At 36.7% G+C, this 16,133-nt stretch overlaps 3 protein-coding genes and 1 non-coding gene across 4 annotated transcripts in view; 2 read left to right on the plus strand and 2 right to left on the minus strand.

The window, feature by feature from the left end:
- Positions 1-16,133, minus strand: part of st6gal1 (ST6 beta-galactosamide alpha-2,6-sialyltranferase 1) — a 77,433-nt gene that overhangs the window by 10,635 nt on the left and 50,665 nt on the right. The gene's annotated exons all lie outside the window — the stretch shown is intronic.
- On the plus strand, positions 2,232-5,880 carry LOC103043131 (calcitonin gene-related peptide-receptor component protein). The gene is made up of 6 exons (XM_007254161.4): positions 2,232-2,302; positions 3,765-3,801; positions 4,012-4,110; positions 4,586-4,680; positions 5,088-5,145; positions 5,310-5,880. The coding sequence occupies exons 1-6, from the start codon at positions 2,235-2,237 to the stop codon at positions 5,451-5,453; spliced, it is 501 nt and encodes a 166-aa protein (XP_007254223.2). The 5' UTR covers positions 2,232-2,234; the 3' UTR covers positions 5,454-5,880.
- tpst1l (tyrosylprotein sulfotransferase 1, like) lies at positions 7,553-14,338 on the plus strand. The gene is made up of 4 exons (XM_007254157.4): positions 7,553-7,897; positions 10,245-11,471; positions 13,509-13,707; positions 14,000-14,338. Exons 2-4 carry the CDS (start codon positions 10,645-10,647, stop codon positions 14,042-14,044), a joined length of 1,071 nt encoding a protein of 356 aa, XP_007254219.3. The 5' UTR covers positions 7,553-7,897; positions 10,245-10,644; the 3' UTR covers positions 14,045-14,338.
- On the minus strand, positions 15,902-15,973 carry trnaw-cca (transfer RNA tryptophan (anticodon CCA)). Its single transcript has one exon. It is a non-coding gene; the product is annotated as a tRNA-Trp (tRNA).

A 16,133-nucleotide genomic window follows, 5' to 3' on the forward strand; every position in this document is an offset into this window, starting at 1 on the left:
TAACACAATATGTGTAAATAATATTACAAATACATTATTATTATTATTATTATTATTATTATAAGGAGTAGTAGTAGAAGTAGGAGTGGTAGTAGTGCTTGTGGTATTGTTGTTATTCGTAGTAGTAGTGGTAGTAGTAGTAGTAGATAAACAATAAACATTATTTTTAATTATTTTTATTAATATTTCTATATATTACACATTTTAAAAGTGTTAATAAAACACTTCATTAAAATATGTGTTTTAGAAAAGTAAGCCTACTGTATTACACATTATGTGTAAACTATATTACAACCCCTGGCAAAAAGTATGGAATCACCAGTCTTGGATGAGCACTCCTTCAGACATTTCATTCTGTAAAACAAACTCTGATCAAAAACATGATACAATAATAAGGTCATTCCAAAGTGCAACTTGTTGGCTTTCAGGAACACTCAAAGAAATGAAGAAAAAACATTGTGGAAGTCAGTGAATGTTACTTTTATTGACCAACCACAGGGAAAAAAATATGGAATCACTCAATTCTGAGGAAAAAAGTATGGAATCATGAAAAACAGATAAACAAAAGATGATTCAAAATACATCACTAGTATTTAGTTGCACCACCTTTGGCTTTTATAACGGCTTTCCGTCTCTGAGGCATGGACTTGATGACTGACAAACAGTATTCTGCATCAATTTGGTGCCAACTCTCTTTGATAGCAGTTGCCAGATCAGCTTTGCAGGTCGGAGCCTTCTTGTGGACCATTTTTTTCAATTTCCACCACAGGTTTTCAATTGGGTTGAGAGCTGGACTATTTGCAGGCCATGACATCGACTGAATGTGTCTTTCTCCAAGGAATGCCTTCACTGTTTTTGCCCTATGGCACGATGCATTGTCATCTTGGAAAATTATTTCATTATCTCCAAACATCTGTTCAATTGAAGGGATGAGAAAACTGTCCAAAATGTCAATGTAAACTTGTGCATTGATAGAAGAATTAACCACAGTCATCTCCCCAGTGCCTTTGCCTGACATGCAGCCCCATATCATCAAGGACTGTGGAAATTTGGTTGTTTTCTTCAGGCAGGCCTCTTCATAAATCTCACTGGAACGGCACCAAACAAAAGTTCCAGCATCATCACCTTGTCCAATGCAGATTCTTGACTCATCACTGAAGATAACTTTCATCCAGTCATCCACAGTCCATGATTGCCTCTCCTTAGCCCACTGCAGTCTTGTTCTTTTATGTTTAGGTGTGAATGATGGTTTTCTTTTAGCTTTCCTGTATTGAAATCCCATTTCCTTTAGGCGATTTCTTACGGTTCGGTCACATACATTGGCTCCAGCTTCTTCCCATTTATGCTTCATCTGTTTAGTTGTACTTTTTCGGTTTTCAAGACAAATGGCCTTAAGTTGCTTGTCTTGACGCTTTGATGTCTTTCTCGGTCTACCAGTACGCTTGGCTTTAACAACCATTCCATGCTGTTTGTATTTGGTCCATATCTTGGATACAGCTGACTGTGAACAGCCCACATCTTTAGCAACCATGCGTGAAGAGTTACCTTCTTCAAGAAGTTTCACAATCCTCTCTTTTGTTTCAAGAGACATTTCTCTTGTTGGAGCCATGGTTCTTGCCACTCTAATTCGTCCAGCAGCCCTCCAAGGTGTCATGACTGCAGGTGTTTTTAACTGCAGACTAACGAGCAGATCTAATCTGAGGCAGGTGTCCATTTAGGGAAAGGAAATTGACTGGGTGTGTCCTTATTTTCTACCTTCAATTTGAGTGATTCCATACTTTTTTCCTCAGAATTGAGTGATTCCATATTTTTTCCCTGTGGTTGGTCAATAAAAGTAACATTCACTGACTTCCACAATGTTTTTTCTTCATTTCTTTGAGTGTTCCTGAAAGCCAACAAGTTGCACTTTGGAATGACCTTATTACTCTATCATGTTTTTGATCAGAGTTTGTTTTACAGAATGAAATGTCTGAAGGAGTGCTCATCCAAGACTGGTGATTCCATACTTTTTGCCAGGGGTTGTATAAATTAATAATAATAATAATAATAATAATAATAATAATAATAATAATAATAATAATAATAATAATAATAATAATAATAATACTATGTTATTTGTAGTTGTAGATAAATAAATGACAAATATTATTAATTATATGTAATTATTTTTAAAATAAAAAAATATTTTTAACTAAACTGTGGCAGATATGTCGTTGACTTTGTTGTAGGAACGCATGCGTGGGGTACTGTTTCTACCCGACGGTTTACAGGCGCGGACCCTAACAGAGTGCACTATGGAAGTGTAAGAGTGTTTAAAATGTTTTTGTTTAGACATGAAAATTTAAATGAAATATATTATATGTCACTGTTTGTTTAACTGGTTACGAACATTAAAAATATATTACTATAATAGATATAGATAAACCGCTAATGTAAATATTAACCGGGTGTCTGGCTCGTGGCGCCGCTGGGAGGTCTAGGCAGTGCTGAGTGAGGTTAGGAGAAACATGAAGAGCTGCTGCTGGTTTATGGGCTTATTAATCTACAGTTACCCACATCTAACCTCGAGTCTTGGGGTAAACCAATATAAAATAGCTAGAAACACAAAATTATGTTAGGAAGACATCCATGCTAAACAACCGGATAAGCTACTAACAATACTCTTGGTGAAAACTTCTAGAATACTGTACTGTAAAAAAAAAATTGAAGTGTTATAATTGCATTTAATGTGATATGGCACACCCCTGACTAAGATATTAAAAAATACAATACTTTTTTATCAGATAACAGATCTGAAATGTCATGATACTAATAATGCACTGTTAATATCTCCATATATCCAGGACTAAAGTAAAATAAATGATACTGCACAGATATACTCTGTAAAAGCGAATTTTTGTTTTGCTAAAAACAACAGAACTTGATGTGATAATTAGGGAAGAGTGATGTGGCACGATATTTAAGGGTATAAAATTATCTACAATATTAGTATTTTCTCAGTGTCCTTAAGTTACCTGAAATAGTTTTCTTAGTGTCTTGAAGAAAGGAGTGCTGAACAATAGTTGCTGCTTTTTCTTCACGCTGTAAAGTTCCAGCTTTTGTTGGGTCCTTACATTGTTTCATGTGTTTAATATCAATCTACAATGTAGTAAATAAATAAAGAAAAAAATCTATGATGTGTGTTCAAACTGACTGGTACTGTATATATAAGTAACATTTTACAGTAAGAGTACAACTTTTTTTATCTAATTATTTACATAATTCCTATGCATTAAAGAATTTAAATGTACTAATGTTTAATAATATCTTATCTAGGGTCAATTAAACATGAGGCATTACTTAACCATTTAAGTGTTCATTACTGTTATCAGTAGTGTTTATTGTGACATATATGCATACAAATTGTGACCTAAAATACCATAAGCTTGTGTGGCCCTCATTTGCATTACATATGTTAGGTAACAAATGTCAATGCATGCGTCCACAAAACTAGTCTTTATTAATGCATTCTGCTGCAACTCCTGCTTTCACTTTCTAAATGTTGTGTTTAAATTTGCCACAAAGCTCTTTACCATAAGTAACCTTTATGATTGTGTAATCACTCTACTGATTTAGCTCTGGTTTAGTCCTGGGTTGTAAATAGAGATATTTGAATGAAATTTTAAGTGTTGATTCTTCTCAGCTGAACATCATTTTGAACAGCACAACTTCACCTACCATTGCTTAAATTGTTATTTAAACACTTATCCATGTCTGTGCTGCAGGAGGGATGCAAATGCTGCCATGCTCAGCAATTTTGAGGTCAGTAATTTTACTTATGTTTACGTCTATTAATCAAGTACACTATTAATAATTTTTATTTTATTAAGTAGTATTGATATGTCAAAAATGACTGAAAGACACATTGATGCTTTAACCATCCATGCACAGAAAAGGAAATATTGGTTAATTTCAGGCTTTTTAGTTTGCTGAGGGTTTGTAAATTTGTGTTTTGTGCTTTTACCCTGTTAGGTGTATCAGCTTCTCATTGAGCTGAAAGAGAAGAGAAAAGAGATGGTTAAAAACAAGCATAGCACTGGACAACAGAACCTTAACACAATAATGTATGAGGTTAGTGACCCGGCAGAGCATTCTTTCCATCAAGTTTTACATTGCGGTGCAATGATTTTTAAAATCTTTTGTTATGATATAGATTAATAAAAGGGCAACCACAAAGAGCCCAAGATAAATGAAACTTATTTTTTATATTTGTTGGTATTTATTATTATTAATCAAGGAGAACAGTAATACAATAATGGTGAATAGATTGTGTATAGTTTGACAATTATTAAGATTTATTTCTTTCATTTTACCCACCCCTATTTGTCTCTCTATTATTTGAGCAGTGTTAACAAATGGGATGACTGGGCTTTGTTGCTTACATACTTACTTAATTATGTTAAGTAGAATTCTGTACATTAACTGCAGCATTATACAACTGTTTAATTTTTTTATTTAATCATCATGCAGTGTAGAAAATATTTACATATTCCAGTCAGCCTTCATGTATATTTTTATTCTGTTGCTTGTCTTATTTCTCCTGCAGACTCTGAAGTACCTCTCTAAGACGCCATGTTCTCACCAGAGTCCTGAGAATGTAAAAGATTTCCTGACTGCAATGCTCCCACACAAACTCACCAAGTAAGAATAGTCATACTGGCAACTTTGGCCCATTTCTAATGCTGTTCAGTTTTTGGTTGACTTGATTTATTTTTGCTTTTGAAAATCCCCAGCAGCTTGTTCTAAACTTACACTTGACAGTTCATCTGCTATGTCACATGTGCTGTGGTGCACGTTCACTTTGTATCTCTAATTACAGAGTGTGGTTTGTCTGCCCTCTGCTGATCAACTATATAATTTTCACTTTGAGACACAGCACGGTGCACTTTATGACTTGTCATGTGGCGTAGCAGCCTGCAGTAAATTGTATATTGTGTCTTCTCTCTTTTGTCTTGTCACCGTTGTATGGATTATGTCACTGTTTGGGAAATGTTTAGTCAGATTTCCTTTTCATCCTTTTCTTACTTTTTGTCTTTGTGTCTTTTCAGGGCCGAGAAACTGCAGCTCTTGAACCACAGACCAAAAACGGCCGTGGAGATCCAGCTGGTCAGACTTTTCTTTTTTTCTTTCATTTTTTATGTCTGTTTCTAAGGTAGACTATTTCTAGTTGTTTGCTGCAGTGATTAAAGAATATTTAATGTATGAGTACCTTTGCATACATGTATACATGTGTATGACATGTTCTATATAAACTGTTCTTTTTTGCATAGATGGTAGAGGAGAGTGAAGAACGATTGTCTGAAGATCAGATAGAAGAGCTTATACAAAAGGTCACTGAAATCCTCCCTGGAGACCCTCAGCAAGAAGAAGGTGCTCCTGGAGATGCTGAGATGGATGCAAATGCAGACCAGTGATGAAATCTCAGGAAACCCTTCACCACAATCTATTTCCTGCTTGTTTTGAAGTCTGCATTTGTATGGTGGTTTATAAGGTCCTATAAGATGAGGAAATAACCCTTTAAGATTAGGAGCGAGGATGTTGTTTTGAACTGGGTGCATTTTGTTTCTCATTACATTAATGAGAGTTTGTGTTGCCAGTATTTATATGTATAAATATAATGAATGAAACATATGAGCAACTTAATTGTGGTGACCATGTAGTTTTATGTTAATTATTAGCATTTTTTTTGACTGAACTGATTTATTTTTGTGTAAATGGTGTGTCATTACATACTGTACATGAACTACCATTTAAATTGTAGTTCATGTACAGTGTGTATTGAAAGTTAGCTGGAAAACCTAATAATAACACCTGTTTTAAATAAAATATCATGAAATCCAACATTTTGTTTTTTTTTGTTTATGCAGAGCCACCTATTAATCCCCTTGCAGTTTAGTGCAGTCAAAGGATTGTTTTCTCAAAAAGGGTGTTGGTGGTTAGAAGCTGGAGCCAGGGTGTTTAAATGGGTCAGGGGAGAAAAAAGGATGTGTGCAATTTACAGCAGAGCAAATACATACTTCCTCTCTTTCGCTTCTCTGTTAAAACATAACATACAGGCTTTACTGAACAACAGATCACTACACACTGTTTAGTTGTCTTGAGCCAGTCTTACTTTGGTTTTACCTGTTAGCGATGGTGGATTGTAACAAAGTATGTGTAATTTGTTACTGTACTTAATTTTTTTTTTTTATCTTATATTGTGAAATATTATTTTCCATTACACTGCACACATTTTTAAAGTCTATATGTAATTTTTATTCCTCTTAATTTGTTTCTTTTGGCTTCTTTTGCATAAAAACAACCTGCCGAAACACAAGAATCAAATGAAAGAAACATGTTGTTGCACTTGATATTTGGGGCAGCGGTGGCTCAGTGGTTAGACCACCGGGCCATTGACTGCAAGGTTGTGCATTCAATACCTGTGTTTGACAGACCTTCACTTCACTCTGTGAACTGACATAGATACTGAACATCCTAAAAGCATCACAGGACAGTGTGTGATTGTCTGGAGATAAAACTAGCTAATTTTAATAGTGCAGCTTTAGCTCACAGGTCTTTTCCAAACATGTAACCATTCAAATGCTTAAAAAAAGAAAGAGTGGCCCAAAATGCCATTGTAACTAGTTCTGGTACAATTTCCAGAACAAAATGTTAAAATACTAATTATGAAATTGTGGTTATACTATTTATATCATGATTTTAAAATTAAATAGTTTTTCTTTTATCACAGTGAGACAGAAAAACATAAATTAACTGCTCAAGTAATTTAACATATTTGTGCTTTTGGATCCATAATCTGAATTGCGTCTGGCCTATTATGGGCTACATATATAGATGTGACATAATAATAAATATTCAGGTGTAAAACTAGGTTCAAAAACAGTTTTTGATAAACAAAATACAAACTAATGTGAAATGTTTTTTGTTTGCAAAAATGAAAAGGGTGTAAGGTATTAAACAGGGTATGGGTTTTGGGACACTACAATATATTGTATTACAACATAAATATTACAATATGCATGCTGTATTTCATACGAAAATATTTTGTGTATAATAAATTAAAAAAAAGTACAAAATATATCCTTTTTAATTTTTTTTTTGTTGAAAAAATAAAAAATAAATATATATACCTGGTCACCGTAACTTCAGGTCTTGATATTGACTACATTACATTCTGTTAAAAGACTAAATCTAATCTATTTGAATCTAATATATATCTGAATCTAATAATTTGATTAAGAAAGAGCCTTTTATTAAAGTTTTAATAGGAAATTAATGCCATAATAAAACATGGTATTACATATTTTAAAAGCTTAAAATTCATATTTGTATTTCATAGTTCAGCCAATGGTGTGCAGCAAGGTCCAGAGAGTAAAAATCCATTCCAGGATTTTGTTTCAACTGCATGGGTGACTCTGCAGACCAACTCTAACACCAGGAAGTTGGAACATAATCCTGGCATGGATTTAAATTTTCTGGACCTGAATTGCCAATCTCTAACAACCAATAAGATTGGAGTTTGCTGGAGGAGAGCTCCAGTGGCTGTGGTTTAGTGAGCTGTCTTGAAGTTCAGTCTTGCATTTTAGGTTGGACAGTCATCTGTGAGCAAAGCTTATTGGACAAAGTTCAGTAGAGACTTAGAAAAGAATAGAAAGCGTGTTTTGTAAATAACATCTCTGTTAAATAGCTACGTAAATGGGTTTAGCTCAATTTCGAGCTGCAGTCTAATGCTTCACTTACCTGGGTTCCTTCATGTCTGTTTTAACACTTCAGGTAAACTTAGCCTTAGTACTTTTAATTTTTTTTATTTAATTTAATTTTCACCACTGCGAGAATGACCGACTGGGAGCTGCTGTAGGTAAGTTAACGCTACCTAACCTAGCTAATAACTAAACCATGTTAATATCACGTTCTCCTTGTTTGAATACGAAATATAACGTTGGGATACCAAAAGAAATTCAGATTTAGGACTATCGACTGCCAGCCGGGTTCACACTACCTCCTGTAATCACAAGAACGTTAAAAATCTAACCTAGCTAATTTAGCTAGCTAACTAGCTAACGTTACTAACCACATTGTCGCGTGAACTAAACTAAGCTAAGCTAACTAATGCTATACAAGCAACAGCCTTTTCAACGTGTGTAGCCAAACATTTTGATGTTAGCCAGCTAGCTTAGATAGGTTAACTAGATGGTTACCTAGCCTGCTCGCGTTGTCAGTGGAGAAAGGCAAACATTGTCGTTTTTCATATCATATTATGGTGTGAGAGTTAGCTAGCTATCGTTTTCGTATGATTTATTTCGCGATATATTTCATGAGCGCTTAACATACTGTTCTGTGTGTGGTAGTTAGCTAGCTAATCATTTCCATTGTCGACTAGCTAAACTGCGCTGCCAGACCTCTGCTGCAGCTGTGCTGTTAGGTTACCTGTCTTTTCTGAATGCCTCTTACAGACCAAAAAGTGTGTCTTTTATTGACCAAACATGTGTAAACATGTTTACCGTTTAGGCTTGAAATCGTGTGATTGTAAAGCCTCCCGCAGTTAAATACCAAGGTCTAGATCTGAGTAATTTGTTGACCTGTTGCTCAAATAAAGACGATAAGATCTGCACAGCTGCAGTGTTTGACTATGCAGTCTGAGCTGCACTAATGGATAAAAATGGATTAGGCCCATTCAGCTACTGTTTACATTACACTACAAACCAAACAGCTGATCCCTTTAGATTGGATTTACAGCTTAATAATTTGTGGTGCTTCTAAGAAAATTATCAGCAAGGAGTTCCCAAGGTGAAAGCCTATTTGCAGGGGAAAAATATAAAAATAAATAAGCTTTTTACTTAAAGAAGCAATCTTTATGATTTCTTTTTTTAAATTGAAAGCAGTAATATGCCTGAGTTGAGATTTGTCAAAATAATATAATACATTATTTCAAAGGGCTTCATTCTTGAGGTGGGGGGTTTAATCCAATTATTTTTTAAAGTGAAATACAAGGACCATATGTGTGCATTGTGTTTAATAGAAAAGCTGTATGTTCATGTTTCATCTGGACCATGGGTGCAACATGGATCAAAACAGTACAATACAGGCTACATAACACTTAAACAGGCCTCTGCCTTTTTTGGATGTCGTTGTCTTAGACATTATTTATAAGGCAATGTATTAGGTCATTTTTTTGATAATTGTACATTGAGATTGTAGTAACCTAAATTATTTAGACATTACTTTTAGTGTGCATTAAACCTAATAATAACAGTATTTCTGTATAAAAATTGAAGTATTGTTTACTGAAGAGTATGCAGATAGACACAGGAAGAACATCAAAAAGAGGTGTTTGTGGGTCAGTGAGAGATGTTTGTTAGTGTGTGAGGTGTGTAGGAGTTCAGTTTAGTCCTTGTTGAGTTTGTTGAGAAGTCTAATGGCATAGGTCAGCTAAGCACATTCCTGGTTCTGGGGATTGATTATTTCAGATCTATTACACGTAAGTCTGAAATGTTCCCCTGTCCCTAAAGGCCTACATTACCTGCACCATGTGTGAGAGATTAGGGAAGAGGGGCTAAATTCTGGTAGGTCTCCAGGACCAGGAATCCCTAGTCTGTCTAGGGAAAGAAGCTGTTGCAATGTCTGGCACTGGGCTCAGATGCTCCAGTATCTTTTTCAATTCTTCAGTTTTAGAAATATTTCCTCTAAGAAGCCAAAGATATTCAAAAAGTCGTATTTTAGTGTATGCAGGAATAGAAATGAACTGCCTTGTAAATTTCTGTTTTAGTTGATTTGCTTTGTTCTACAGGGTCAAAAGTCACAGGACATTCTCTTTTATTTCAGAAATTAAATCTGACGGCTTTTAAAATGGCGTCCATATTTTGCACATAGCCAAAAATATATGCCCCCTCACCCATTACTTGCTGGTATATTCTGAGATGTAATTTCCCCTCTCAATTTGTTTTCCGTTTGCTTCGGAAATAAAAGGGTGTCCTGCCAAGTTTGACTCGCACTTTATTTAAGTTCCACTGGAGCAGAATGGAAATCTTTGATTTATCTTCATATATTAACGTGCATTTAATTTTGTACTTAACTTGTTGATTTAGGAAAAACAAAAATATGTATCTCTTTATTTGGAAAATAGTCTATAATGCTGTAAGGTTTGGTATCATATCCTAAAACTTTTTTTTCTTCCCTCTTCTGACTTATCGCTTCCCATTTTCTAGAAACAATGAAGTTGGACTGCAACCTAAGGCTTGCCTCAGCAAGCCACAATTCAACTTTTAGCCCTTAAGCAAGGACGGAAGGAGCTTTTACCTCTTTTTACTGTTTTGTTTTTCCCTCCCCCCTACCCCAGACTTCCACTACCCTACATTCTTCTCTTCTTCTCTTCCTTCCCCCTCTCTGTCCACTTCTCACAGTCTTTTCTTTTTCTTTTATAGGTGTGTGCTATTTTCACTTTCCATACCCTGTTTCTCGCTTTTGTTCTACTGTATATTATTTTTACTTTCACCCCACTTTTCTCGAATCTAATAGTCTGAGGTTCGTAGAGGCCTTTTCCCCACCATCTGGATTTTTACTGAATTCCCAAAATCCCCAATCTCCCCCAACACACACACCCACACCATGAGGAAACAGACTCATAGTGTCTTGCTGGCCTGTGTGGTCATCAGCTCCATCACAATATTTTATTTGAGTCTTAGTGCCATGGAGTGCCCAAACTCACGCTCCCGGGGTGTATGGGGTCCAAACCAGCACCTTAGCAGGAATCTCAGTTACCCCATGCCAGTTTCTGTGGAATACAACGAAGACAGTCCTCTTATATTTGTCGGTGGGGTACCTCGTAGTGGAACCACTTTAATGCGGGCCATGCTGGATGCCCACCCTGAAGTGCGGTGTGGTGAGGAGACTCGTGTCATCCCCCGTCTGTTAGCCATGCAGGCCACCTGGAGCCGCTCGGCCCGAGAGAGGCTCCGATTAGACGAGGCTGGAGTCACGGACGAGGTCCTGGACTCGGCTATCCGTGCATTCCTGCTGGAGATCATTGTGGGCCACGGTGAACCTGCACCACGGCTGTGCAACAAAGACCCTTTCGCTCTGAAATCGCTGACGTACCTCTCCAAACTTTTTCCACGTGCCAAATTTGTCCTAATGCTTCGCGATGGTCGGGCCACAGTTCATTCCATGATCTCACGCAAGGTGACCATCACAGGATTTGACCTGACTAGTTATAGGGACTGTCTGGTGAAATGGAACCGAGCTGTGGAGGCTATGTATGACCAGTGTATGGCTGTGTCAGAGAGGACCTGCCTGCCTGTGCTTTATGAAGAACTGGTGCTGCATCCAGAGCAAGTGATGCAAAAGCTCCTTCAATTTCTGGAGCTCCCCTGGGACCTATCAGTGCTGCACCATGAGCAGCTCATTGGAAAAGTTGGAGGAGTGTCCTTGTCAAAGTGAGTAAACAATGGGTAACATTACTGTTGTTAATAAGTTTTGCCTGTCCTGTTATTTGTGGTCAATTTGGAAAGGGAGATCAGCCACCCTGAGGAGTTCCAATCCAGCGCTACTACCTTTAATGTTCAAGCAAAATTAAAGCTACATTCACATGTCAAGCCTCATTAATTACATCACATTTTTTGCAAAGCCTCTGTTCATTTGCAATGTTGTGTGTAGGGTTGCAGCGGTAACCGGTTTCACGGTATACCATGGTATTAAAATGCACGGTTAACATACCGTGTGTGTTTGCTTATTACCGGTAAAACGCAAGCCAGCGGAGAAACTCACCTGCACATGCGCAACTCTGCTCCGCTTCAGCTACTCAGGACACAGCGGTGAGAACGGCAGAAAGTGCATCAGACTAAACAAATCTCCGTCCGCCTAAAAAAAGGCTAAACTAAAATCAGCAGTGTGGGACTATTTCGGATACCCGCCGAACGCACCCGAGGATGGTTATCCGATTTGTAATCAATGTGGCCATAAAGTCACAGCTAAAGGTGGACATATATCAAACCTGTTCTCCCATCTCCGAGAACACCACCCCACTGTGCAGCACAAAGTATGTGTTTAGTTTATAATTTTAATCTGAACCTAAATAAAACCTCTTTGTAGTCGTGCACAACCCATGCGGTAAGCGCCCGCAAAAGCACTGAGTTATCCGAAATTTGGGCACGCAGGTACAGGCGTGAAGTGCGTGCTACGATGAATTCACGTAAAGGTCCTGGCCGGACTGGATGTGAAAGACGCCATTCATTTACATGCTTTCATTTTCAAATTCTGACGTGCCTGTTTTTCATATGTTAAAACCAGACTCGGTGTGAAAGCCTTAAAATAGAAATCTCTATTGTGAGGATCATGTCAGAAATAAATTCCCTTTTTTCTGCAGTATCTGGTTATATACCAACTTGGCAGTAAAACGGACGTTTACAACAGTTGTTGATCAGACACTGACCCAGGCTCAGTTTATCAGATATTAAATAATTTAAACTTAAATAATTGTACTGAATATTTTAAATACAGGATCTTTACTCCTTAAGAGTAGTGGAAAAAACTGGTTTCCTTCACCTAATGGTGTACAGCTTATTTTTTTTAAGGAGACATTAAAATTATAATTGTCCCAGGTTTCTACAATAAATAGTTAATTGAACAAAAAACCTTTGTTGTAATTTATTTAAGGGTCAGTTTAATAATATATGTAACAAACTGTGATACCGTGATACCGCGGTATTTTCTGAGACGGTTATCATACCGTGAAAATCTCATACCGTTGCAACCCAAGTTGTATGTTGTGTTATGCTAAATATGAACTCTCAGCTAGAATCCAACCCTGTTTATTTGTTTGTTTGTTTGTTATAAAGAGCAATCTAATATTATTGTTATTCATGAACAGAATTAGAAGCCCTGTACTGCTGCATGATTTGTGCATGTAAATTTGGCAGCAAATGATTATTTGGCACAACATTGGCACTGGCAGATGCCAGCAAAAAAAGGTAGAAAAACATCCAATCTTGTGTTTACTTTCATGTTGCACGCCTATAAATTGGTTATGTTTCTTATCCATGAAAGGCTTTGAGTGTAAATTGACTCAAATCTGTTTTTAGTGCTTTAATGTGAACAGAACTGAACTGTGTGAACATGTCAAGTCTTCAAATCTGCTCTTTTGAAATTGGATCACATTAAGGCAGCAAAGTGGATTTGAGTCACTTTAGTCTGGTAATGTGAGCATAACTTAATAACCTTCATTACCTGGACCGGGTGTGTTAGCTTAGGGTTGGAGCAAAACTCTGCAGGATGGCAGATCTCCAGGGTTAGGATTAAGAATACAAATTGATTACTAAAATAAAATACAAATTACATTGTAAAACAATGTCTTATCATGTGGCCATGGATACGCATTTATGCTTAGATAGCTTACAGCGGTGAAGTGATTTGCATGTACTTTGAGTAGCTGTGAGTTTCTGGTGGGTGGCTCAGCTGTTATGCTTCCATTGTAGGGTGGAGCGGTCAACAGACCAAGTCGTCAACCCAGTAAATACAGAAGCCCTGTCCAAATGGGTGGGCAAGATTCCAGATGATGTGGTGAAGGACATGGCTGACATTGCACCAATGCTGAAACGCCTAGGTTATGACCCTCTGGCCAATCCTCCAGATTATGGCAAACCAGACTCCTTACCGCTGAACAATACTAAACTGGTAAAACCAAATAACATTTTTTTTCCTACTTAATGGAAGACAATTTCACAACTCAAAAATTAAAATGTTCTACAGAATGCCCTGTTGTTTCTACATGTAACAATAAGTGTTAAGTGCTTTGCAATGTTTAACTTTTGACATTGTTTCTGCTGTTTTCAATCCATAACTGCACTGGTCTTCTATGTCTTGAATGTCTGTTTTTTGACAGGAAACTTTTGAGAGGATGGGGGAGGAGTGAAAGTTCTATGCATACTTTGACCTCTTTTTTTTTTCTTTTTCCTTCTCTTCTCAGCTTCAGGGAGCCAAAACAAACACAGATGTGTTTCATCCTAGCTGATACGAGATCAAACATTAGACATGATTCATCTTTCATGAACTGTTCACTTGTACCTTTTGAGGTGCATAAAGTCACAGATGTCGCAGAACCCATGGACCCAAGTTGTTACAAGACTGTGAATTTTGTCTAAAACATCAGCACATATGGAAAGTATCAGATGCATCTGAAAACATGCTTGCACAACATGCACAATGACATACATGGCTTGTTTTCATAGTTTTGTACCATAATTTGTTCCAAGTGTATTGGTTATAAAACATAAATATTTATTAAAAATGCTTATTTTAACATTCATGATTTGTACTTGTTTTTTTCCCTTTCAGTTGTTATGCTCATATACCTGTCAGCTATGATATTCCACAGGAGTGTTATTCATAGGACTAAATAAGGACAAAAGTAGCTCAAATATTTCTCTTATCTCTTATTCCACAAAATAAAAACTAAAGTAATGCTCTTTAGGGCTGAATACAGCTTCCCATTGTTCTAGAGAATTAAGATAAATTAAAAGAATTACTATCTCAAGGTATAACAGTCCAGCCTTCAAAAACATTTTAAGAACATTAATGCTGTGTTCAGCTGCCTTCTTTCTTTCTTAACTTTAACAGAAGAACAGTAAATGAAGTAAAAGAACAGTAGATGAAGGCACCTGATGAAATGTTTGAAGCATTATAAGACCTATGCTTTACATATGCTCTTGCTTGAATTTACTGTTTATGCTGTACTTTTGGAGATCTTCTGTAGTCTTTGTCTTGCTTGAAGAAACATATGGCTGGCTTAATGAATGCAAAGCATTGTAATGCTACTTGTTGTTAAAACACGGTAGCACATAAGGCCTAATAAATGAGTTGGAATCTTTTTGGTCAGCAATACCACAATGATGTAGTCATCTACTTTCAACCCATGTGCTCAAATGATAGAACTGACCCATAATTGGTTTCGGTTTCATAGACACTCAGATAAAGGTTAATCCCAGACTAAGACAGGCTGCCCAGTGATGATGATTTATGGTTCAATTTAGTTCTAAAATAATCTTAATCCATGTCCAGGACAACATGACAAAATGTTTGTATTTATGTCGGGCTCACATTGGTGGAATGTAGGCTAGGTAAGGTCCAGGTGTGCATAAGCTCTTGAGTGGATTGTTGTATTACTTGTATTGTTATTGGAATACGGTTGGGCTTCCCAAATGAGCTGCATTGTTACAACCCACACTAATATCACATGGGTCTTATCTAGGCCCCATGTGCAAGGTACCACTCAGCTGAGTCCATCACTGCTGTCATACATACATGGGGTCCACATGTATGAATCTATGAGCCTGCGGACAAAATTTCTGGGGCCCAGTTAGGCTACCTATAAAAGCTGGGCACTATGCATAAGTACTGCTATTTAACCCCTGAACAGGCCAACATTTTTTTAAATTTTCTGCCTGATAGTACACACCGAAATCTTAAATATTTATATTCAAGAATTACATAAAAAGGTTTCATGTTTGATAATAAACATTACTACAAATTCTAATTGTAATTGTAATAGAAATATAAACATTTTACGTCCCCTAAACCTTTAGTTTTGTTACGGTTGTCTAGTTTTTATGTCTATTTTCAAACCTGCAGAATTTGGGTTGATTCCTGTTACTGGTCTGAAATTATTAAGTCCAAGTAACCTTTAGCAGTCTTAAAAGCCCTCAAAGTGTTCAGAATGTGAAAAACCTATTTTATACTGCAGAGAAAAGGAGCCTTGTATCACCTACACCTTTAGCTCGTGGACGGGAGAGGGTATTCTAACGGGTGAAAGAGGTATTGCCTGTTTCCTCTCATTTTGAAATATTATTACTCTGATTATAGCAAAAGAGTTTGACCCCGACGTGATTTGAACACGCAACCTTCTGATCTGGAGTCAGACGCGCTACCGTTGCGCCACGAGGTCTGTGGTAGGAAGTGTTTTCCGGCCTATTTAGAACTGCAGTGTTCAGAAACTATCGTTAATTTAGCTTTCAATCATTTTATGATGTGTCTTTATATGTAAGTATGAGAGTAATTTTATTTAAACATCAGAAACCATACAAATTTTATATGCAATGTCTGAT

The sequence above is a fragment of the Astyanax mexicanus genome, chromosome 17, assembly GCF_023375975.1.
Source record: "Astyanax mexicanus isolate ESR-SI-001 chromosome 17, AstMex3_surface, whole genome shotgun sequence".
NCBI classification, from domain to species: Eukaryota; Metazoa; Chordata; class Actinopteri; order Characiformes; family Acestrorhamphidae; genus Astyanax; species Astyanax mexicanus.